This window comes from Triticum aestivum, chromosome 3D, assembly GCF_018294505.1.
Source record: "Triticum aestivum cultivar Chinese Spring chromosome 3D, IWGSC CS RefSeq v2.1, whole genome shotgun sequence".
NCBI lineage: Eukaryota > Viridiplantae > Streptophyta > Magnoliopsida > Poales > Poaceae > Triticum > Triticum aestivum.
This window is the reverse complement of record NC_057802.1, coordinates 443,401,525-443,423,947: the sequence shown is the minus strand read 5'-3', so window position 1 is coordinate 443,423,947 and position 22,423 is coordinate 443,401,525. Positions and strand designations below refer to the sequence as shown.

The window sequence follows — 22,423 nt, the reverse complement described above, 5'->3', positions numbered from 1 at the left end:
CGAGTTATCTTGACATAGCCACTGCCAGAAACCCTAATCAGTTCGGTCTCACCGATGGGATCTCGGTCTCACCGAGATGGGCTTGCAAACTCTCTGTTGTCTGTTGCAATAATTTCGGTCCCACCGAGAATTGCAGCCGGCCCCACCGAGTTTGCTTGGCCAACATTCTGTTTCACTTATTACCCAATTCGGTCCCGCCGAGTTTAAGTAATCGGTCAAACCGAGTTTTGGATTTACCCTAACCCTAGCACATCGGTCCCACCGAGTTGATCCAGTCGGTCCCACCAAAACACCTAACGGTCACATTATGAACCAATTCGGTCTGACCGAGTTTGGTGATTTGTGTGTAACGGTTAGATTTTGTGTGGAGGCTATAAATACCCCTCCACCCACTCTTCATTCGTGGAGAGAGCCATCAGAACATGCCTACACTTCCAATACATATTTTCTGAGAGAGAACCACCTACACTTGTGTTTAGGTCAAGATATTCCACTCCAACCACATAAATCTTGATCTCTAGCCTTCCCCAAGTTGCTTTCCACTCAAATCTTCTTTCTACCAAATCGAATCCTATGAGAGGGAGTTGAGTGTTGGGGAGACTATCATTTGAAGCACAAGAGCAAGGAGTTCATCATCAACACACCATTTGTTACTTCTTGGAGAGTGGTGTCTCCTAGATTGGCTAGGTGTCACTTGGGAGCCTCCGACAAGATTGTGGAGTTGAACCAAGGAGTTTGTAAGGGCAAGGAGATCGCCTACTTCGTGAAGATCTATCCTAGTGAGGCAAGTCCTTCGTGGGCGACGGCCATGGTGGGATAGACAAGGTTGCTTCTTCGTGGACCCTTCGTGGGTGGAGCCCTCCGTGGACTCGCGCAACCGTTACCCTTCGTGGGTTGAAGTCTCCATCAACGTGGATGTACGATAGCACCACCTATCGGAACCACGGATAAAAAATCTCCGTGTCTCCAAATTGCGTTTGCACACTCCAATCCCTTCTCTTTACACTCTTGCAACTTGCATGCTTTACTTTCCGCTGCTCATATACTCTTGTATGCTTGCATGCTTGCTTGATATGTATTGTGAATGTTTAAACTTGTGCCAAAACTTCACCTCAACTTAAGAGAAATTAAAAACTGCAACTTTCCTTGACTAGAGTCTATTCACCCCCCCCCCCTCTAGACACCTCTTCTCGATCCTTTCAGTTGCTGGCCTACTGGGCCGGCCCGATGCCCCTGGGCCGGTGCCGTGCCCTAGGCCCATCTCGCACACGCCCTTCATTTGGCTGCCCTGCGGGTTCCCCCTCCGCCCGTCGTCCTCCTCAGCCGCCACCCGACATCCTCCTGCCGAACAAGCACCTCCCTCCAAGCCCGCGGTTCCCTCCCCCTGCTCCACTGTCGCCCTCCCCCGGTCCCACCCCTCGGCCATGACCCGCGATTGGGACGACGGGGTGGCCCGGTGCAAGCATCGTTACGACGACCACCGGGATCCGCCTCGCCCCTCCCCGGACGCCCTACGCCGAGAGGAGGACCTGCGCCGCGAACTCAGGGGCTGGGACCGCGACGCCCCCTGCCCCTCATGCCAGGAAGACCGCCGGGATGCGCGCCATTCGCCCGACCGCTCCGACTGGCGTGGCCGGTCACGCTCCCCTCCTCCCTCATCGGGTGGCTGGCAACCTCGCCGCCGCTCACCCTCCCCGGTGCGCCGGCGTGAGCGCAACCCCTCCCCTCCCTGGCAGCAGTGGCCCCCCTCCCCGCGTCCTCCTGCTCCTGTGGCCGCCGCCCCCTCCAGGAAGTACGTCCCCCATGCCTCCTCCTCGACTGCGCCCCCTGCTTCGGGTGCCGCAGGGGGGGTTAGCCCTGTGGCCGCCAGGGCCCCAACAAGAAGAAGAAGAGGCGCGGGCAGGGCCGTGCTGCCCAAAGCCAGGCCGTCCGTCAGCCTCCCGTCCCGGGTGCCTTCCCGCAACCAGGCCCTATGTCCGGCCTTCATCGCCCGCCATGCTTCAACTGCGGTGTTGAGGGCCAAGTCAACTGCGTCAACCCCGCCTGCTGCTACATTTGCAAGGACCCGGGCCACCCCGCTCTCCTCTGCCCGGATAGGCCGGTCCCCGACAAGATGAGGATGTATGGGCATGGGATGGAGGGGTTGGGGTTATTCCACATCGACGTCCCTGACATCTCGCCTCCCACCCCATCCCTCCAGGCGGTGGTCATGGTGATTGATGGCGTGGCCTCCCCCGAGATGATCGAGGCTGAGCTCAACCACCTGTACCGTCGTCAGTGTGATTGGATGGTCACCCCTCTCTCCGGAACCGAGTTCTCTGTGGTCTTTCCCGGCGCTCTCAGCCATGGCTACGCCACCCGCAGCAACCAGATCACCCTTGCCCTCAACAAGCTCGTCGTCTGACATCTCCGAGCCGATCCTCGACCCGAAGGCGGTGGCAGTCCTTGACACGACATGGATCCTTATTGCCGGGCTCGCTGACATTGCGAGGTCTGAGCGAGTCATTCGCCAGATGTCTCGGATCCTTGGCAAGCTGGTCGTGGTCGACGAGCTCTCCCTTCTCAAGGAGGAGGAGGTTAGGGTCAAAGTCAAATGCCTCGACTCCTCCAAGCTTCATGCCACCGTTCGGGTCTTCTTCAACGACCAAGGCTTTGACCTCCGCATTGCTCCCAAGCCGCCCAACCATGTGGGGCGTCCCCGCTTCACCGACGATGGCCCCCTCGGTGGCCGCCCGGGCCCTCAGGATGACTACCACGGTCGCCGTCACCCCCGCTCCCCCCGCTCAGATGACGAGGAGGGGTCAGACGACATCCCTTCCCGCTCCCCCTCGCCGGCTCCTTCTCATCCCTCCTCGAGCCAGGGCGGGCGCCAAGCCGAGCTGTCCCTCGCTGCGCTACCGGAGGGCCTTCTCCCTCTCCCTCCTTCACCTTCCGCCGGGGAGGCTGAGGCGAGCGATACGTCCAGTGTTGGGCTAGTGGTCATCCCGGCTTCCTCTCTACACTCACCGACCGCTCACCTCACGGTCTCTCCTCCTGTCCAGCCGGTCGCGTCGCCTACTGTGGACTCCCCCCCCCCCCGTCCAGCCAGCCATGTCGCCTCCTCGACCTCTCGGCGCCTCGGGCTCTTCTCCGTCTCTCGCGGCTCTCGACCCCCTGGAGTTGTCGCCTCCGCCCGCGACTCCTTCGGCGTCCCTTGCCATGGTGCTGTCCCTGCTGCCCCGTGGCCCCCCGGCCTCTCCTCTGCTGCATCAGGAGCTGCTGGAGCGGGCCACCCTGGGGGAGGTGCAGGTGGGCGCGTCCCCACCAACCTTGCCCCGCCTGCCCGACACCCCCACTCCCCCTCATCCCGCTTTGGGGTGTGTGGGTGCCGTCGTCCTGTCTACGCCTCTGGCGGCCCCTCCCCACCCACCGCGGTCTGCAGCCTACTACAGGCATGGCCGCTCGACCTCGACTCCGGTGACGTCCTCGCGACGCAGCGCCCGGATCGATGCTGCTCGGCCAGTAGGCGGCCCCCCTCTGCCCATCTTCGAGCGGGCGGAAGTCAGGGCCGCGGCGCGCAACCTCGAGCCAGGTACCCCAGTCATCCCAGCAAGTTCTTCTACATGTTCGTTCTCTGCTTTGGAGTCGGTCCCGCTTGGACATCTAGCTAAAGTCGCGACCGACTACGATATAGTTTTCAGGGGGGAAGTGGATCCCCCCTTAGTCCAGTTCGAGGCTATCCATGCCCGGGAACTCCTGGATGGCCGGTTGGCCGAGGCCCGTGCTCGCTTGGCCACGCCCTCCTCTGAGGCCAGGAGCCCCCTCCCGTTCGCCCATCCGACCCGCCAGACCACGCTGGCTCCCCCGGAGATCCGTGGCCGCACCCGTTCCCGCACAGCCGCCCTTCACGCTCAAAGCGCCTCATGTGTCCTGGAGTCAAGCAGCCCCCCATGGCGGCTTGATGCGGACCCTCTTCTGGAACATTCGCGATTTCGGCTAGGATGGCCGGCGCCGCCAACTCATAGAGTACATGCGCGATGAGCGAATCGACATAGTAGCAATCCAAGAGACCATGCGAACTGAGTTCACCTTGTCTGAGCTTGAGTGGCTGAGCACTCACCTATTTGCCTGGCATTGGCTCCCTTCTAGTGGGATCGCCGGGCACTCAGGTGGCATCCTGTTGGGTGTCAAGGATGTCACCTTTGAGGCCCTTCTTGCCTCCATCCAGGCCCTGGACCTCCAGGCGGACTCGGTGGATTTATCACCCGATGAGTGGATGCAGCGTTACGACCTTGAGGACCAGCTTATGGTCATCTACACCGATGAGGAGGCCTATTGGCGCCTTCGGGGCACCCAAAAATGGGTCCTCAAGGGGGACGCTAACACCGCATACTTCCAGGCGACCGCCAATAGTCGACGGCGGCATGACACCATCCTCTTTCTGTGGGATGGGAAGACCCTCCTGCAGCGTCCGGCGACATTAGGTCTCATGTTGACGGCTTTTACAAAGCCCTTTTCTCCGCCCCCTCAGGGAGGCTTGGCACTTGCACCCCACTTCTGGGTGGGTTTGCAGTGCATCTCGGCCACCGAAAATGCTGCCCTCACGGCCCCGTTCTCTAAGGAGGAAGTTTGGCTCGCGATTAAAGGAATGAATCCTTCGTCCGCCCCAGGCCCTGACGGTTTGCCGGTTAAGTTCTTCCAGACTTTCTGGCCCGCCATAGAACAGGAGGTCATGGCCCTCTTTGAGGAGTTTTATGTGGGCTCCATCGACCTCCAGCGCCTCAACTACGGGATTATCACCTTGATTCCCAAGGTGCCTGGCGCTTCAGACATTCGCCAGTTCCGTCCTATCACGGTGATCAATGTGATCTTCCGCACTCTCGCAAAGGGGCATGCCAATAGGGTGGCCCCTTTAGCTAACCGCATCACTCACCCGGATCAATCCGCCTTCATTCAAGGCCGGTATATCTTGGATGGGGTCCTTGTCTTCCACGAAGTCCTGCACGAGGCCTGGTCCAAAAACCTCAAAGCGGTATTCCTGAAGATTGACTTCCATAAGGCCTACAACACTGTTAGCTGGTCCTTCCTTCGGGAAGTGTTGCTCAGAAAAGGGTTTGACGATCGATGGGTCTCTCGGGTCATGCAAATGGTGACGTCTGGGTGCACCGCGGTGAACATTAATGGGGAGATCGGGCCCTATTTCCCCACATTATGTGGGGTTAGACATGGGGACCCCTTTTCCCCATTCCTGTTCAACATGGTGGTGGACGCCCTGGCCTCGATCCTTGATAAGGCCAAGGCCGCCGGTCACATTCTAGGCATCGTCCCGCACTTGGTGGAGGGAGGAGGTGTCTCCCTCCTCCAATACACCGATGACGCCATCATCATGGTGCAAGGCTCGGAGGCCGATATCTTGAACCTGAAATTCCTGCTGCTGTGTTTCCAACACCTGTCAGGCCTCAAAATAAACTTCGATAAGAGCGAGGTGATGGTTCTTGGATATTCACCTCTGACAGCCAAAGTATTGCGAACCGACTTAACTGTCAACTGGGGTCATTCCCAACCACCTACCTGGGGATCCCATTAGTGACTCCCGCCTGTCGGTGGCCGATCTGAGGCCCTCGGTGCTCAAGCTCCAGCACCGAATTGGGCCGTGGCAGGGCCCATGGCTGTCGAAGGCGGCCCGCACGACCTCATCAACTCGTCCCTATCCAGTCTCCTCCTATTCATTATGAGTTTCTACAGTCTCCCTGAAACGCTACATCATGAGAGTGGTTCGGTTCAGGCTCGATTCTACTGGGCCGGCGAGGGTGACAAGCAGAAGTACCATATGGTCCGCCGGACCGACATCTGCAAACCCCGGGACCAAGGTGGTCGCGGAATCATGTCCTCCAAGTGCATGAACCTGGCTCTCCTCACGAGGTGGCTCTGGCGCATTGCAAATGGCGAGGGTGGCTTGTGGTTGCAGACATCCGCCGCAAATATTTGCGCGGACAACCCCTCGCCTTTTGCGTTAGGACAGGCGGCTCCCAGTTCTCGCAATCCGTCATTCAGCTGCTCCCCGTCCTCCGCATTGGGACCTCCATCTCGGTCGGAGCTGGGACGTCCACGATGTTTTGGTTCGACCGGTGGGCTGGGGATCTCCCCTTTGCCGCCAGGTTCCCAGACCTCTTCTCCATTGCGGTCGAACCTAGGATCTCCGTCGAGATGGCCCTTATTGACTTAGGGCGTCTCGCGTTCCAGCGGCCCTTTGGGCCCCCGGAGGTTGCCGCGTGGCACGAGCTCCTTGACGCCGTGGCTCTCCGTGAGCCCGACCTGGCGCAGCCCCACGACCGGCTGTCTTGGCACCTCGATCCCTCTGGTCGCTTTTCCACGAAGTCCCTGTACCAGGCCATTGCCCCCTCGCCCTGCCCGGCAGTCCTTGCGTCTATCTGGGCCATCCATTTGCCCCTCAAGATTAGAATCTTCATGTGGCAATGGATCCGTGGCCGGCTTCCCTCTGGCGTGGAGGTCGTAAAATGCCAGGGCCCGGGCGATGGCATCTGCCCCCTATGTGGGACGAAAGAAACCTCGATTCACATCTTCTTCTAGTGCGTGTCTGCCCAGTTCCTATGGGGCTGCCTCCGTGAGGCTGTCGGTGGCAGCTGGTGTACCACCAACTTCCCAGATCTCCTCTCTAAGGTCCAGGCCTCCCCCATGACGGGCCGCCACATTAGGTGGCTGCTCATTGGAGTGCTTGCGTGGATGCTCTGGACCGTGCGTAATAAGCTTGTCATTCAGCTGGTTCCTCTTCGACGTGCTACTGATGCTATGTTCAAAATGTGTGGATATTTGCAGCTCTGGCGGCCGCTTAGCCGCCACCAGGACCGAGACGCCATCACCATCATCATCTCCGACCTTCGCGCGATGGCTCTTCGCTTGCCGCCGCCGCTCCCTCCTCCACCACCAGAGCCGGATTAGCTTCTTAGTTGCTGCTGCGGTTGACCCGCCTCCGTTTTTTCTTTTTCTAGGCTTGTTGAGTTGTGCCCTCAACAGAACCTATTTGTACTCTATGTTGTGCGACCGTGTGTGTGTAGGTGAACATTTGTTGTACTGTTTGGCTGTGGTGGTTTGCTTTATTTATAAATCGGGGCGAAAGCCTTTTTCGGTAAAATATTGGTGTTCATCTCTGCTGATTTTCTACTACTGTTCTTTGTATTTTCACTTGGCACCAAACACCTCTAAGATGGATGTCTCAGGTGACTTACTCTATATCGTCTTAAGTTTTGGCTTCGTAACTGAGCAACGATCCGTGAGTTAGTTAGTGTCTAGAGGTGTTTCTTTACAAAAATGTTGGTTGGCACCAAGAAGAATTAGTAATATTTTATTTCCAGGGTTAGGGTATTGATGTCCATTTACCATCTTAACCAATATTTTAACAATGGCTAACCGGTTAGGTTAAATCAATTTCAGGAGCATTGAAGTGATGGAAATAATTAAATAAGCTCCTGTCAGGTCAACTAAGTTGCGATCCATATCCTTACAACGACCATTTCTGATAACATTTCCAGGTTCACATCTCGAATTCAGCATATATCACATTGATCGGACAAGATGTTTTCCTACATGGGCTTTGGACAAACAAAAAGGCTTGAAAATTAGTTCAAGTTCATGGAGCTGCACTAGCTGTCTTGAGAGCTAGAAACGGGTATCCAATCCGAACAGAAGTACAGATCAGATTCTGACAATTTCTCTGATATGGTTTTCATGCTCAGCCGGCCAAGACGTGAAAGGCACTACACTTAGTCGCTGGGAGCTCACAACATTCTTTTTAGCATTGACCAGACGACAAAGATAACAGCAGAAGAACAGGCTCTATCCTAATCATCGTCATCGAGCTTTATATTGTCAAAGGTTGTTGTGCTGAAGCACTGATTTAATTTGGCATACACACTAATGTATGTTGGGAAACCACAGTCGAAATGGATCTGAACGATTCTTCAGAAGTGCTTGAACTGCAGATGTCTGACCTGCAAGTCTGATCTTGTCATCCTACATGTACGAGCTGATTTGTGCAGTCAGTGTTAGTCTGAACATTCAGTGCATGCACGAGCTGAGTATGTTCATGTCTACACAGAATTTTGAGTTACTTTCCCTGGACTAATAAGCATGCCTGTTGCCTTGGTGCTGAATGTTCAATTTTGTCATGGGACTTGTGTGTGAGCCTTCATAGTTCCAATTGATTGCAAAAGCATAAATGACCTAGTGTAAACTGGAGTACTACATCCAAGTTTGCTTGGAACCATGAAAGTTCATGCATTTCATATTCAGAACGATATGTAGTTGCCACTGTTCCAGATTAAAACGTATAGTTTCTACTGAAAACCATATGACAAAACTTATACTCCTACTAGGTTTCTTTTTTCCGTCAGCAGCTGTTCAAATTGTAACACAACAGGTACCGGTGCACCAACACCATTTTCTTTCAGTCTTTCAGGAGAAGAGAGGTTGCTGCACCTCGTGAACATCTTAACTGCAGCACGATTTCGCGGCAGCACATGATCTCGACGGACAAAAGAATTGACATTGCTCGATCAAACCAACATACAAATCAATGGGGAGAAAAAACATCACGAAAGCAGCACGAATCCTTTGCATGCCGCTACCTGCAAGAACTGCTCTCCTAATCGGCCAGTAACCATTTTTCTTGCTTCGGCGTCAGTTCCTCCAGAACAGGAACGGCACCTTGACGTCGCAGGACCTGGACACCACCTTGGCGCTGGCGGCGAGCCGGTCCACCGCCATGGCGCACCGCACCGTCACCGGCACGGCCCACGTCTTCAGCCCGCCGAGCTGCAGCCGCACGGGCACCGTGATGTCCACGTCGAACGGCACCGACCGGAGCCGCTCCGCCGCGGCCATCTGCCCGCGCTCGCGCTCCGAGAACCGTATCCCGGTGCCCTTCGCCTTCGCCACGAACACCGTGATGTTGCTCGGCGCCTGGTAGAAGGCCGGCCACGCGCCGTCCGCCAGGCTCACGCCCTCGTACGACACGGCGACGCGGCTCCCGGCGCCGTCGTAGTGCACGCCGACCTTGCCGTTGGCGCTGTTGTCGGCGCGGACGGTCGCGGCGAACCCCGGCGAGAGCGCGCCGGGGGCCGAGGCGTTGCCGACGCCGGCGAGGCCGGACACGGCGAGGGACACGACCGAGTAGGCCGGCTGCCTGGGCTTGAACGCGAGGTAGACGGCCCCGACGGCGGCGGCGAGGAGGACGGCGAGGGAGAGGATGGCGACGGCGAGGTAGATGCAGGCGCGGAGGCAGGAGCAGCCGGCGCGGCGCTTGGCGCGGCGGGTGTAGTGCTGGAAGAGGCGCGCGTTCTCCGGCGGCGGCACGCGGAAGACCTTGTCCTTGGGCACCTGCACCACGTACGTGCCGGGCTGCGGCTTGTTGTGGTGCTGGGGCGGCGGCGGGACGGGCTTCTCGAAGTGGAAGCTGTAGAGCGGGCTGGAGGAGGGGTCGGAGGAGGAGTAGGCGTACTCGCCGGAGAAGTCGGAGCTGGTGGCCGCCGGGTGGACCCGGCCGTCGTTCATCATCGGCCGCTCCTGCTCCTCGCGGCGCGCGTGCGAATCAATCTGCAACATCAGAACCGTCCGTGCCACACTGTCAGTTCTAATTGATGTACTCCTACATTGGTGCGCTCCAAACAGGTGAAGCGTCACCGCATTCCCAATTGACAAACAAATCGAAAGTGCGAGCAAGATCGGAATTAAGACGGCGACGCACCTTGTATGGCTGTCTGTGGTCGCCGGCGTTGTTTCTCTCTTGTTGCAGAGGATGGAGGAGAAGACGGAGGTGACGTGCGAGGAGGTGAACAAGGGGTGGGAGAGCGGGGAGGGTCGGCGGCGGAGGGGGTTATATAGAGCGCGGCGGTGGGTCGTGTTGGGTCGGGCTGCTTGCTGTCGAAGGAGGGGGGCTGGACTGGAAACCGCGTCGCGTGCGCGGTCGCGGCTTGTGGGTTTATGGAAGGTTTTGATTAACGGGGAAACAAAGGTGTGAAATCGATCATGGACTGCACCGCATGCATGGCAAGGCAAGCGATGCGTGTTGGCAACCGCGAACACGGATCTCTGCTCGTTAATGCAGACAGCTGGATCCATCGGCGTCTCTCCGGTGAGTAGAGTAGTTCGAGGGGACACGCATCGCATGGTGAACCGGGCCCGGAGAGGAACAAAAATTGTCACACACACACGCACGCACACACTTTTCGCTTCACTCTGCACGCGTGTCATGTGGTCTATGCAATGTCACGGCCACCAGAGCAGAGCCGTTGGAGGCGGCGGCGGCGGCGGCAGCTGTTTGGCAATGGCAGCCAGCTCACGGTACGCGGCTGGGTGAAAACAGCAGGCCGTGCGTGCAGTCGTGCACTGCACACGGGTAGCGGAGCGAGAGAACTGCCGGCAGAGACGCGGGAGGGCAGGGCACACAGGTAGGCAACGCGACCCACGTGATGGTGCTCCGGCTAAGCTTGGTCCAACACGTCACGTCAGATAAGCTCTTGGAGCCAAAAAATACTACGTAATTAATAGTGCTACTAGTGTATAATCCTATTTACGCCACCCGCAAAAAAATCCTATTTACGCAGTGGATAGTTAGTCAGAGTATGCTGCCAGGCGGCAGCTGGATGGACGCCTCAGGAAGTCTCGTAGTACGGTCGCATGATGGATTCATGCATGGTCTATGCCCAAGTGATGCGTGCCCACGCTCGATCGAGGCCGTGCCGCGTCTTCCTCCTTCCTCGTCGTGCGTGGTACTACTCCACTACTGCTAATTCAGAGACAAGCCCAGTTTGCTCTTTGTCCCAAACCTACAACAGATCCATTTGTCTACAAGTAGAATAATGTATTCCCTTCGTTCGGTGAAAAATGTACATATATAAATTTTTGAACAAATTATGGAATAGAATAAAACATGCATTGGAAAGATGCAAGTCACCATCTCTCTCCTCTTTAATTACCCAAACCCCAATGAGCTAAGTGCATGTAGAAATTAAGAAGACCATATGTATAATATTATTGGTCTTGATTACCGTGCGATGAGAGAGAAGCATTTTTGTCTACTTTAAAGTGCATTGAGAAGATAAAAATATACTCTTTCGTGGATAAATTTTGAAGCTAAATATAAACTCTTCACCGGACAGGGGGAGTACAAAGGAGTTCGCAGGGGTACACAGGTGCGAGTTCCTCAATCGTAAATCAAGTAACTACTCCCTCCATCTTAACGTTCTTATATTTTTTACAGAGGGAGTATTTCTCATAGTCTTATGATGCTGCTACACCATAAAACGAAAGCACACTTTCCACAAATCTGAAGCCATGTCAAACGAAAGTTCTAACCTTTCTGGTACTAAAAAAAGAAAACACACACATTGTGGTTTCCATTGTCCCAGTCCATTAAGAGCATATCTAGCTGTTAGGAGCTAGAGTTCTGCCGGTTCTAGGGCGGAGATTGTAGGGGAAAGATGAAGGAAGACAAGGACGAGGGCGCGGCGGCCGGCGGCTAGCCGCCGTCCTTGCGTGGTGGAGAAGAGGCGTCGGTGGCGCAAGAGGCGGCTAGGGTTAGGTCTCCCGGCTCCCTAAAGGTAGCCGAGCAAATAATGATTGCTTCTTGCTTGATTAGATTGATCATCTCCTCTCCTTATATAGAGAGGTTTACTTGGCTCCTAAGCAAACGACCCTAATAACGATAAGATAATTGGGCTAAGCCCCTAATAACGATAAGAGAACTTGGACCATAGCCCACTGGCTAAGCCCCTAATATGCCAGTCCCCGTATAATGCCCTGACCCATAAAATAACCACTAAAATACGGGTTCGCATGAAAAAATGTTGCCCGATCAGACACTGCAAACACGTCGGTTCCGTAATTTTGTTTGAGGGGCGCGGTAAAATCACATCTCCAACCCGCGAAAACGCAGGTTTCTCCCTCGACCCGACGATGCACCGTATCCTAGAAAAGCGGTTGGTGGGAGGGACATTTCAGCCTGTGCCCATTCCCCACCCCCTTCCGCAGTCGCCCACCATTGGTTCCGCCCGTCCGCCGCCGGCGATTCCGGCCAAATCTGCGGACAGAATCACGCCGTGGGCGGCCCTCACCCTGATCCACCTACCCGCTTCACCGGCTTCCCGGATCCGCCGAGCCGAGCCGCGCCTTCGCCGCCCCGGGATCCACCGCCGCAGAGCCACCGCCCCGAGCTGCCAGTGAGTACTTGTGCTTGTGCTTTGGGATGTGCTATGCATAGTTGGTTCATGCGACGTTTGTATTTGTGAATTTAGATGGATTTGAGCCCTCGCGTCAAGTTTTTGCTCGAGCATACGTCCGATTCGGACGACTCGGATGTTGAGACGCTGCTCGAGAACCATCGGCAGTAGATGTTGGTGATGGCCCTCGCCGTGAAGGAGCACGAAGATGAGAACCGAAAGAGACGGCGAGGATCGACCGTCGGCCGTCTTTGCATTCCTCGAAATCTCCATCTCGGGAACGAGATGTTGATGCAAGACTACTTCGCGGACAATCCAACATATCCGCCGCACCTCTTCCGGATAAGGTACCGAATGCGCCGATCCCTTTTTATAAAAATAGTGCAAGCTTGTGAGGCCAATGTCGGTATTTTACTCAAAGAAGAAATGCCGCGGGCTTGAAGGAATTTAGTGCATATCAAAAAATCACGGCAACTATGCGGGTAATTGCATACGGCACCCCGACTGACTATGCCGATGAGTATTTTTCCCATTGGTGAAGATACTACAATTGAGTCAGTGCGTAGGTTTGCCAAAGTGATCATCTGTGCCTTTGGTCCTAAATATCTTCGGGCACCCAACGAGGAAGACACAAAAAGTTGATGGTATCAAGTGAGAGAAGAGATTGGCCTGGCATGCTAGGAAGCATTGATTGTATGCATTGGACTTGGAAAAACTGCCCGAAGGCATGGCAGGGAATGTATTGTGGCAAATCTCGTGATGCAACAATTGTGCTAGAGGCCGTAGCATCTGAGGATTTATGAATTTGGCATTGATTTTTTGGTATGACGGGTACTCTCAATGATATTAATGTGTTGCAACGGTCTCATTTGTTTGTAAGCCTTGCTAGTGGTGATGCTCCTGCTTGCAACTACACTATCAATGAGTATGAATACACAAAGGGGTACTATCTTGCAGATGATATCTACCCTTATTGGTGCACATTTATCAAGAGCATCAAAGACCCCCAAACTAGGAAACAATATGAATTTGCAAGGGTACAAGAGGCAGCCTAAAAAGATATTGAAAGAGCATTCGGGGTTTTGCAATCTAGGTTTGTCATTGTTCGTGGTCCTGCTCGTTTTTGGGACCAGCGATCCTTGAAAAACATCATGGCATGTTGTGTTATTCTTCACAATATGATCCTCGAAGATGAGAGAGACATGAACTTGGAGTTCTTCTACGGCAATATGAGTAGCCGTGTCAAACCAGCTAGAGACCCTAACCGCATTAGAGCATTTCTTCAGATCTACCGGGAGATTGAAAATGCAAACACCCACTTTCAGCTTCAGGAGGATCTCATTGAGCACCATTGACAAAGGGCTGGGCAGTAACACATTCCATTTTTGCATTCATTTAATTTAATTAATGTGTGATTTGTATTCGGGACAAGTTTTGTATTGAATTATTTAGTTTGCTTTGGTGATTTTAATAATTATTGTAATTTAAATGATTGTTGTATTGTAATATTGACATTTTTTCTTATATTGTTGAATATGTGGCATATGTGTCAAATTCATATAAAAACCCATCTGTTTGGCGGGCCGACGCCGGCGCCCGTGCCGGCCCGCAAAAACGTTTTTCCACTAACTGTAAACGAGTTTTGCGGGTCGGCATTATACGGGGTCTGTTAGAGATGCTCTAACATCAGGCAGTCCATTCATGGTGGATTGCTACTCCTTTATCCGTCTACAAATATGCTCGATTATTGACAGGGCAACATAACTCCAGATCAGACAAGTGTAAAATAAAGAAGCAGGTCGGCTATGATGTGCCTACCATGCAGTATGACATGAAATTTCATACGGAGGAAGCCACACTTTCTGAACAGCAACACAAAAGCTCTGATGTGCTACTAGCTGCCTGTGATTGATAACAACATTTAAAAGCACAAGCGATTGTCATAGTGGGGAGTATCATATAATAGTATCATGCATATGATACTAGTGTATGATACTATCTTCATAGTGCATAGTATCATAGATAATCATATTTATTGCCATGCATGACACAAAGTAGCATAGCATTTAACATGATACGGTATATACCTATGTTACTCTAACCCTCTCTCTTCTTTAATTGTGTGGCACATAAGCATGTTTGCTAGTCCCAAGTGCATGTTAGGCTGGTCATAGTGGGGAGTAACTTAGACTAGTGTCATGCATATGACACTAGTCTAAATTACCGCATGACACTCTTGGATCCAAGGGACTTATTTTAGTCTGACTAAAAATAGTTTCTTTAAGAGGCTAAAGTTCCAAGCATCCCTGACTAAAGAGGGGCTAAAACTAGTCTTGAGACTAAAATTTTTTAGTCAGGGGTACCCCTACTAAAATGTAGATTAGTCCTCTCTCCTCATTTAACTCCTCTCCTTTAACACATGCGAGTTCTGGATTGGAGGGTTTGGAGGATAATAAATGCTCATTAACTTGATTTTAGTCTCTTTAGAGGGTGCTTGATACGTTTTAGTCTCATGACTAAAAGTAGTGGGACTAAAACATGCTAGCCCCACCCATGCTTGGATCCAAATGCTAAAGAGACTAAAATCAAGTTAATGAGCATTTATTATCATCCAAACCCTCCAATCCAGAACTCGCCTGTGTTAAAGGAGAGGTGTTAAATGAGGAGAGAAAGGACTAATCCACATTTTAGTAGGGGTACCCCTGACTAAAAAATGACTAGTTTTAGCCCCTCTTTAGTCAGGGGTGCTTGGAACTTTAGCCTCTTCTATTTTTAGTCAGACTAAAATAAGTCCCTTGTATCAAGCACCCTCTTAGTATTTGGATCCAAGTATGGGTGAGGCTACCAGGTTTAGTCCCACTACTTTTAGTAATAAGACTAAAACGTATCCAAGCATCCTCTAAGTTACTACCTTCATAATGCAAAGTAACATAATAGTAGTATCATAAATGACTTCATTTATTAGCTCGTAGACTCATCTTGTCTTGAAAGCGTTATGTTACAGTAACATATTATGTTATCACCTCTCATTAATTACTTGCCACATAAGCAGAATTTTCTCGAAGTGTGCTATGTTACTAACTAAGTTACTCCCACTATGACTAGCCTTACCGGTTATGTTACTCTCACTATGGCCAGCCTAGGCAACCCAAGTGTATTGTCAAAGTCACTCATTTGTGGTATTCTTTTTTTTGTGAAACTCATTTGTGGTATTCGATTGTGTGAAATAGCACAAATAAACAGAATTACGCTGCGCAATTCATGACCATTAACTCAAGCATACCAACGACACAAAACATGGCAATACATCGCAAATCACCAGCAGCACAACAAGTGAAATGCACCAGGAAATTCCCAAATAACACGCAGATGAAATCACAAGCGCACACAAGGGAATGGAAGGGAAAGGTGGGATGGGAGGACGCAACTGCTTGGGACATGGGAGATGACGACGCCGGTGGCAACGAGCGCCTTCTGCGCCGCGCGGTGGTGGAGAGCGGGCCTCGGACGCCGGCGGCGACGCGGCAGACGTTGACGTTATGGGCGACGTGTCAGTTCTTGAAGTCCTTCCACACCGACACCTTCACCGCCATGCCCTCCTCCTCGTGCTGCCGTCACCTGTCGCCACCGTAGTGGGGGCTTCCTCCGCCTCCGATTCCGAGCTGAGGCGGCGGCGGTGTCCGTGTCCCTTGTAGTGGCGGAGGTGGACACCGGGGAACCGGCGGAGGAGGAGCTGCGGCAGCATGGAATCGGCGCCGTCACTCCCTCTCACGGCGTGGGCTTTCGGTTCGTGGCAGGAGGGTTTTGTTTGCTTAAACCCTTTTTAACAGCGGTCGAAAAAACGCTCACCGTCCGATGCGCCCCCAACGGCTTCGATCTGGCGGAATGGTCACACCGCCCAAGCGCACTTCTCTCAGGTGGCCCGGGATCCCCGCTTACTCTGGGCCGGATCAACAAGCCCTCGAAGCTCCCGGCCGCTCCGGTGACGGCGACGGCCTCCTCTCTATTCGATCAAGGTTAGCCCCCCTCCTCTTTCACCTCGTTTTGCTTCTCTGTCTTCATGCCCACACCGATGAGCTCGTTCCTCCAGTCTCCACATCCACGAACGCGGGCAACGGTTCCTCCTCTTCTTTCAGCTAATCGTCACATCACAGCACAGGCGAGTTCATTCTCCTCCTATCCCCTAGATCTTGCAGGCAAACCTTCTAATTTATTTTGGTTGGCAATGAACATTTGATAATTGCCCTTATTTGACACGCCACTTCAAAATCATTACTTAAAAGTTAACACCTTTTCATGTTCAAAATTTGTTTCCATACGCTAGTGATTTAGCTAAAGATTAAGCATGGTGTGTCAATATGGACAATATGAGTTTGATTTAAAGGTCACTAGCCTGCGTTGTTTAGACTCTCTTTTCCATTAATGAATGAATCGGCTTATGTTATTTCAGGTTTCAGTGTTTCACACACAATGGATGGAAGAGCAGAAAGCACAGGATTTTGATGGTGTCTGACTTTTTCTTCCCAAACTTTGGCGGTGTGGAAAGCCACATCTATTATCTATCGCAGTGCCTCCTTAAGCTTGGCCATAAGGTCTTTATCTGATGAACTTTTATTATCCTGCCCATTTATGGTTCGAGAATGTAAGATAGTACGATACTGGGTATGCATTTGATTCATCCACCCTCATCACTCTGCGTTGTACCCATGAATGCATCGTTTTTACTGCATTTGTGAAGCATGCAAATATACTGAGTTTCTGTTTGAGGATGTACTACTTTGGGGACCTTACCTTCTAATGAACACAATAAGCAGAAGTTTGTACAGAGTAACTTATGCTACTATTTCTGAGTAAACTTTTGAGCAATTCCATTTGTTATTCTATAGGTTGTTGTCATGACACATGCATATGGAAAACGTTCTGGAGTACGATATGTTACTGGCGGCTTGAAGGTTTATTATGTGCCATGGAGGCCATTCCTGATGCAGAATACACTACCTACATTGTTCATGACATTTCCAATTATAAGGACCATTCTTATTCGTGAGAAGATATCTGTTGTGCATGGACATCAGGCCTTCTCAACAACGTGCCATGAAGCATTGATGCATGCTAGGACTATGGGGTACAAAGTTGTCTTCACGGACCACTCGCTTTATGGTTTTGCTGATGTTGGAAGCATTCACATGAATAAGGTGCTGCAGTTTACTCTTGCAGATATTGATCAGGCCATATGTGTATCTCACACAAGCAAAGAGAACACTGTATTGAGGTCAGGGATATCTCCAGAGAAGGTTTTCATGGTTCCTAATGCAGTGGATACTGCAATGTTTACTCCCTCCTCGACCCGCTTAAGCTGTGATGAAATCATTATTGTTGTGATAAGTAGATTAGTATATCGAAAAGGTGCTGACCTTCTTGTTGAAGTCATTCCAGAAGTATGCCGTCTATTTCCAAAGGTGGGTTATAGCTAGTAACTACAGCACTCTTTGCATGAGCCACTCATGAAATAAGAAAAGGTGAACTACATGTATTTACTAAGGCCGAAAAAGTTCGTAACTCGGCATATAGACATACTGTTTTGATCACTGTCATCCTTTCTGATCTGATACATATAATAAATTGCCTGACAGTTCAGCTTCATAGAATGTTTTGGTTCATACGTTATCATCCTGCACCTTTACTTTCTTACTCTATGTTGTTTTGGAGTTATAGTCCATTATGTTCCCTCATTCAATAAATCTATGGATTTGTCAGGTTCGCTTTATTGTTGGAGGCGATCGTCCAAAACGTGTACTGACTTGAAGAGATGAGGGAGAAGTTCTCCCTTCAGGATTGAGTTGAGATGTTAGGGGCTGTACCTCATGCTCAAGTACGATCTGTTCTCATATCTGGTCATATATTTCTTAACAGGTACTCCCTCCGTTCCAAAATAGATGACTCCACTTTGTACAAAGTGGAGTCATCTATTTTGGAACGGAGGGAGTACCTTTCTGAGTTTTTTTTGTGTGTGTGTTCAAAATATCTAAATTGTTGGTCATATATGTGCTTTTTCTGCTCTTACTGGATTTCTACTTTACCATCGATTATCGTATACTCTTCTGTGTTGAAATAGTCCTGTCAGGTTCCAATTTTCAGTTTTTGTTGCGACAAAGGAAGTTCCTTTTACCGAACTTGTCCATTGAATTCTAAAAACTCATGTCGTCTGTGGAATGTTTGAATGCTTACCGCTCTCCTCGAACAGATATTTTGAGCCGCATTGTATTCGTTCGATCTTTTCTGCACTTGGTCATATTTGTACCCGATTATTGAATTGTTCCTGTTAACCTCTGGTTCTTCAAACATGTATGTAGAATATCATTTGATAAACCATACTGATGTTGTGGGAATATTTCTTGTGGAATTATAAGTATATATTTCATGGATCTGATGCAAACAGAAAGAAAATAGTTTTTTTTCACTTACATAATCCTAATGTTATTTGGAAACTATTAAGGTGGATAAGTTAACATTGTTTACGATAGTTGTGCAGAACGCAATTAACAATAGTAATACTGAGACGTGAGGCTTAACCTTTGCTATTGTAGTTCGCTTACAGAAGCATTTTGCATAGCCATTCTGGAAGCAGCAAGCTGCGGGCTGTTGACAGTAAGCACTAGAGTCGGAGGGGTCCCAGAGGTATGATCTTTATGATTTCAAAGTTTTCTTTTGTAAAGAACCATAAATTCCAGCTAGTTGGACAATTTGCAGTGCCCTACAAATGACTCTTTTTCAGGTTCTACCAGATGACATGATAGTGCTCGCAGAACCAGATCCAGAAGATATGGTACGAGCTGTCAGGCAAGCTATCGACATACTTCCTGGTATAGATCCCCAAATTATGCATCGCCGGGTGAGTTTCAACTCTATGCACCTGGCTGACCTTACTGAGCATTGGGCCACTCTCAGAAAAGGGAGTAAATTGCAGAAAACCACCGGTTTGAGGGCTAGGTCATCAGAAAACACTAGGTTACAGTTTCTTGACAAAAAGCACCACCTCTCTCGTAAACATTTTGCAAAAACCACTGATCGGTGGATTAGTCTTGTTTGAGCGCGTTTATGACAGGTGGGCCCCCTTTTTGCTTACGTGGCATCACTGTTTGGGTTTAAAGCATAAAAGCCCTTAACTTTCTTCCCCTCGTGCCCCCCTCCACTTCCCTCTCGCGGGCAGCCGCCGCTCCCTTCGCGGGAAGCCGCCGTCGTTCCCTCCGCACGCAACCGCCGCCATTGCCGCTCCCTACGCAGGGCACCGCCGCTCCCTCCGCAGGCAACAGCCGCCGTCGTTCCCTACGCAGGCTACTGCCGCCGTCGCCGTTCCGTCCGCAGACCCCCGTCGTCGTTGCTTCCTGCGCAGGCCGCCGCTGTCACTCCCTCCGCAGGCAGTCGCCGCTCCATCCGCAGGCAACCGCCAACGTCGCCTCTCCCTACGCAGACCGCTGCCGTCGCTGCTCCCTACACAGGCCGCCGCCGTTCTCGCCCGGCATCGGATCTGTAGGCTGCCGTCACCGCCGCTCCCTCCGCAGGCCGTCCTCGACGATCTGCAGTTGGCCGGCCAGTGGCGCGCCGCCGCTCCCTAAGCCCTGATGGTGCTCCCTCTCGCCGGCGACGAGACCCATGGTCCGCCCCATCCACCTTCCTTCTGCTCGCGTGAGCCATGGGCGCCGTGCAACCGGTTTTGTGCACACGAGGGCCTGATTGCGTTTTTTATTTTTGATTAAGGGGTGTCTATATAAAATTGTTGGGACTAGTTTGTAAATACAGATAAAAACACATTTGGCATGAAAAGTTATGCCACGTAAGCCAAATAGGGGCCCACCTGTCATAAACGCGCTCAAACGAGACTAATCCGCCGATCAGTGGTTTTTGCAAAATGTTTACGAGAGAGGTGGTGCTTTTTGTCAAGAAACTGTAACCTAGTGTTTTCTGATGACCTAGCCCTCAAACTGGTGGTTTTCTGCAATTTACTCCAGAAAAGGGCATTCTGCACCAGCTTTTCCTTCAGTAGAAAATTGATACGCAAAGTTCTTTTGTGCTTATTCAAATCTAATGTGCATCGTAGATGAAAAAACTCTATAGTTGGGATGATGTGGCCAAAAGAACAGAGATTGTCTATGATCGTGCAATGCAGTCATCAAACACTAATTTGCTAGATCGTCTTCCCCGGTGAGTACAAGGCAGAGCACGGACTGTAAATTCATCTTCTATCATTTCAGAGTATTTGTAACTGAAGATACCATATTTTTCGTTTGGATCGTCAGCTGTCCTTACATATATTGTCTGTCAAAGTGCTAATGCTATATTTTCTATATTCCATATAATGGTTAGTTTAGTTGCACTGGTCAAAATGTGGGCAATAACACCACATTTTTGCAACGACAGCAAACACAAAAGGAAGTCGCTGATGTTCTGTTTCCTTAATGGTGTAGATACCTCACATGTGGAGCTTGGGCAGGCAAACTGTTTTGCCTCGTTATGATCATAAATTACCTTGTGTGGTGCCTTCTAGAATTCCTCCAGGTGATTTTTTAACCCATGCTTTTCTCATTTTCTGGAGATTGACGAAATTGTAACGGCGTTTCTCTCCCTCTCAGCCTGCTGAAGGTATTGAAGAGGTCCCAGATATCGGGTCACTGCACATTCGTTTGGATTCGGCAGACGACCAGTGTGAAACGCAAGGAAATTGAACTGTTTTTCCAACCATTGTGGCATGGATCATATAGGAGGCCATGGTGTCTATTTTAGGCTGGCTCCCAATTATGAAATCATTTCGTCGCACCAAATACGGAATTTACAGTCGTGTTGCATAAAGCCAATGGTGTGAGTAGTAATGTCATTGCCAACTTCTTGTGTGATGTAATTGTATGGTTCACCACCATTTTCGTTTGAACTGTCTCTTGTGCCAATTCTGGGACCCCGGCTGCTTCTTTGATATTGATTTGGTGTCTCGACATATTGGATGATAAATTTTGGAGACAGTTGGCATAAAATTTGGAAGCTCGTTTTGTCCTGAATTCGCTCTTGGTTCGTCCATCCAAATTCAGTACGTGTATGCCTATTACCACATTCGAACATGAACGAGACAGGGAAAGAATGAGAGTGAGGATAAAAGGGTTAGAGGTCCGTGTACTCGTAATTCCATTCGTACCGGCGGTCGAAGACAAGGCGGCTTCTGCTGCCGCCATGCCCTTCCATGCTAAAAGTTGCAGTGGATTGGCAACTTGGACATAATAATTAGGCACGCTATAGTATGTTAGTATTATTATAGAAACAACAAAGGAAATACACAAAAGTGGTCGTGCCGGAGTGGTTATCGGGCATGACTAGAAATCATGTGGGCTTTGCCCGCGCAGGTTCGAATCCTGCCGACCACGCATTTTTGGGGTCAAATGTGCTCTATGCATTTATGTTTACATTTTATTCAACAAATTATTTTTAATTAAGAGTATTATTCCACGAATTTTGTTCTATAACTCATATTTGTTACGGGTGACGAGATTGGCAATTTTTGCCAAATATTTTTTCTGTATGCATTTTTATGTTTACATTTTATTCCACAATTTTTTTTATAACTCAGTTTTCGTTCACCTATTTCAATAGGACCCCCGTAAATTTCGAACGTTCGGATTTTAAGCATGGCAACCCAAACATTTTTTTATGGCAACTTTAGTTCAGATTTTCATGTTTGCCAACTAAATTTGCCGCCTCGTGTCAACTGAAGTTGCTATAAAAAATGTTCGGGTTGCCATGCTTAAGAGCCGAACGTTTGGGATTCATCATTTCTGTTTCAATATTTTACTTTGTGTGGGTGTTGACTTAGTGTTGTACAGGTGACGAGATTGACAATTCAGTCACTTTGACTTAGCGTCAGGAGTGCTTGCTTCTTCACCTTTGTGGGAGTCTCGGAGAGCAGTCATGGCTTCTTTTCTTTGGCAATGGTAGAAGAAGAGTTAATTCAATGGAGTGGGTTACGCGTCGATTTGTCTTTGTGAGATTGGCATGTTTCTAACCACAAAGAGTGGCAAATTTTTATTGTTTGTGTGCTTATGTTGACTCCTTATCTGGTAGTTTTTATGCATATAACCCATGTTGATTCTTTGTTTTATAAATAAATCAGTATCTCCTCATTTCGTATCCGATTGCCTCATGTTAAAAAAAAAAATTACAAGTCA

General features: G+C 50.5%; 1 protein-coding gene, 1 non-coding gene and 1 pseudogene across 2 annotated transcripts; 2 read left to right on the top strand and 1 right to left on the bottom strand.

The window, feature by feature from the left end:
• Positions 1-8,417: 8,417 nt before the first annotated feature.
• On the bottom strand, positions 8,418-9,921 carry LOC123074893 (NDR1/HIN1-like protein 13). The gene is made up of 2 exons (XM_044497627.1): positions 9,743-9,921; positions 8,418-9,591 (listed from the first exon to the last, which is right to left on the bottom strand). Exon 2 carries the CDS (start codon positions 9,550-9,552, stop codon positions 8,677-8,679), a length of 876 nt encoding a protein of 291 aa, XP_044353562.1. The 5' UTR covers positions 9,553-9,591; positions 9,743-9,921; the 3' UTR covers positions 8,418-8,676.
• A 5,591-nt stretch (positions 9,922-15,512) lies between these two features.
• On the top strand, positions 15,513-21,100 carry LOC123079513 (phosphatidylinositol N-acetylglucosaminyltransferase subunit A-like; annotated as a pseudogene).
• A 443-nt stretch (positions 21,101-21,543) lies between these two features.
• TRNAS-AGA (transfer RNA serine (anticodon AGA)) lies at positions 21,544-21,625 on the top strand. Its single transcript has one exon. It is a non-coding gene; the product is annotated as a tRNA-Ser (tRNA).
• Positions 21,626-22,423: the final 798 nt, after the last annotated feature.

What these genes read in the sequence shown, in the direction of transcription:
- LOC123074893 (XM_044497627.1), bottom strand. Translation starts at nt 9,552, where the DNA reads ATGATGAACGACGGCCGGGTCCACCCGGCGGCCACCAGCTCCGACTTC.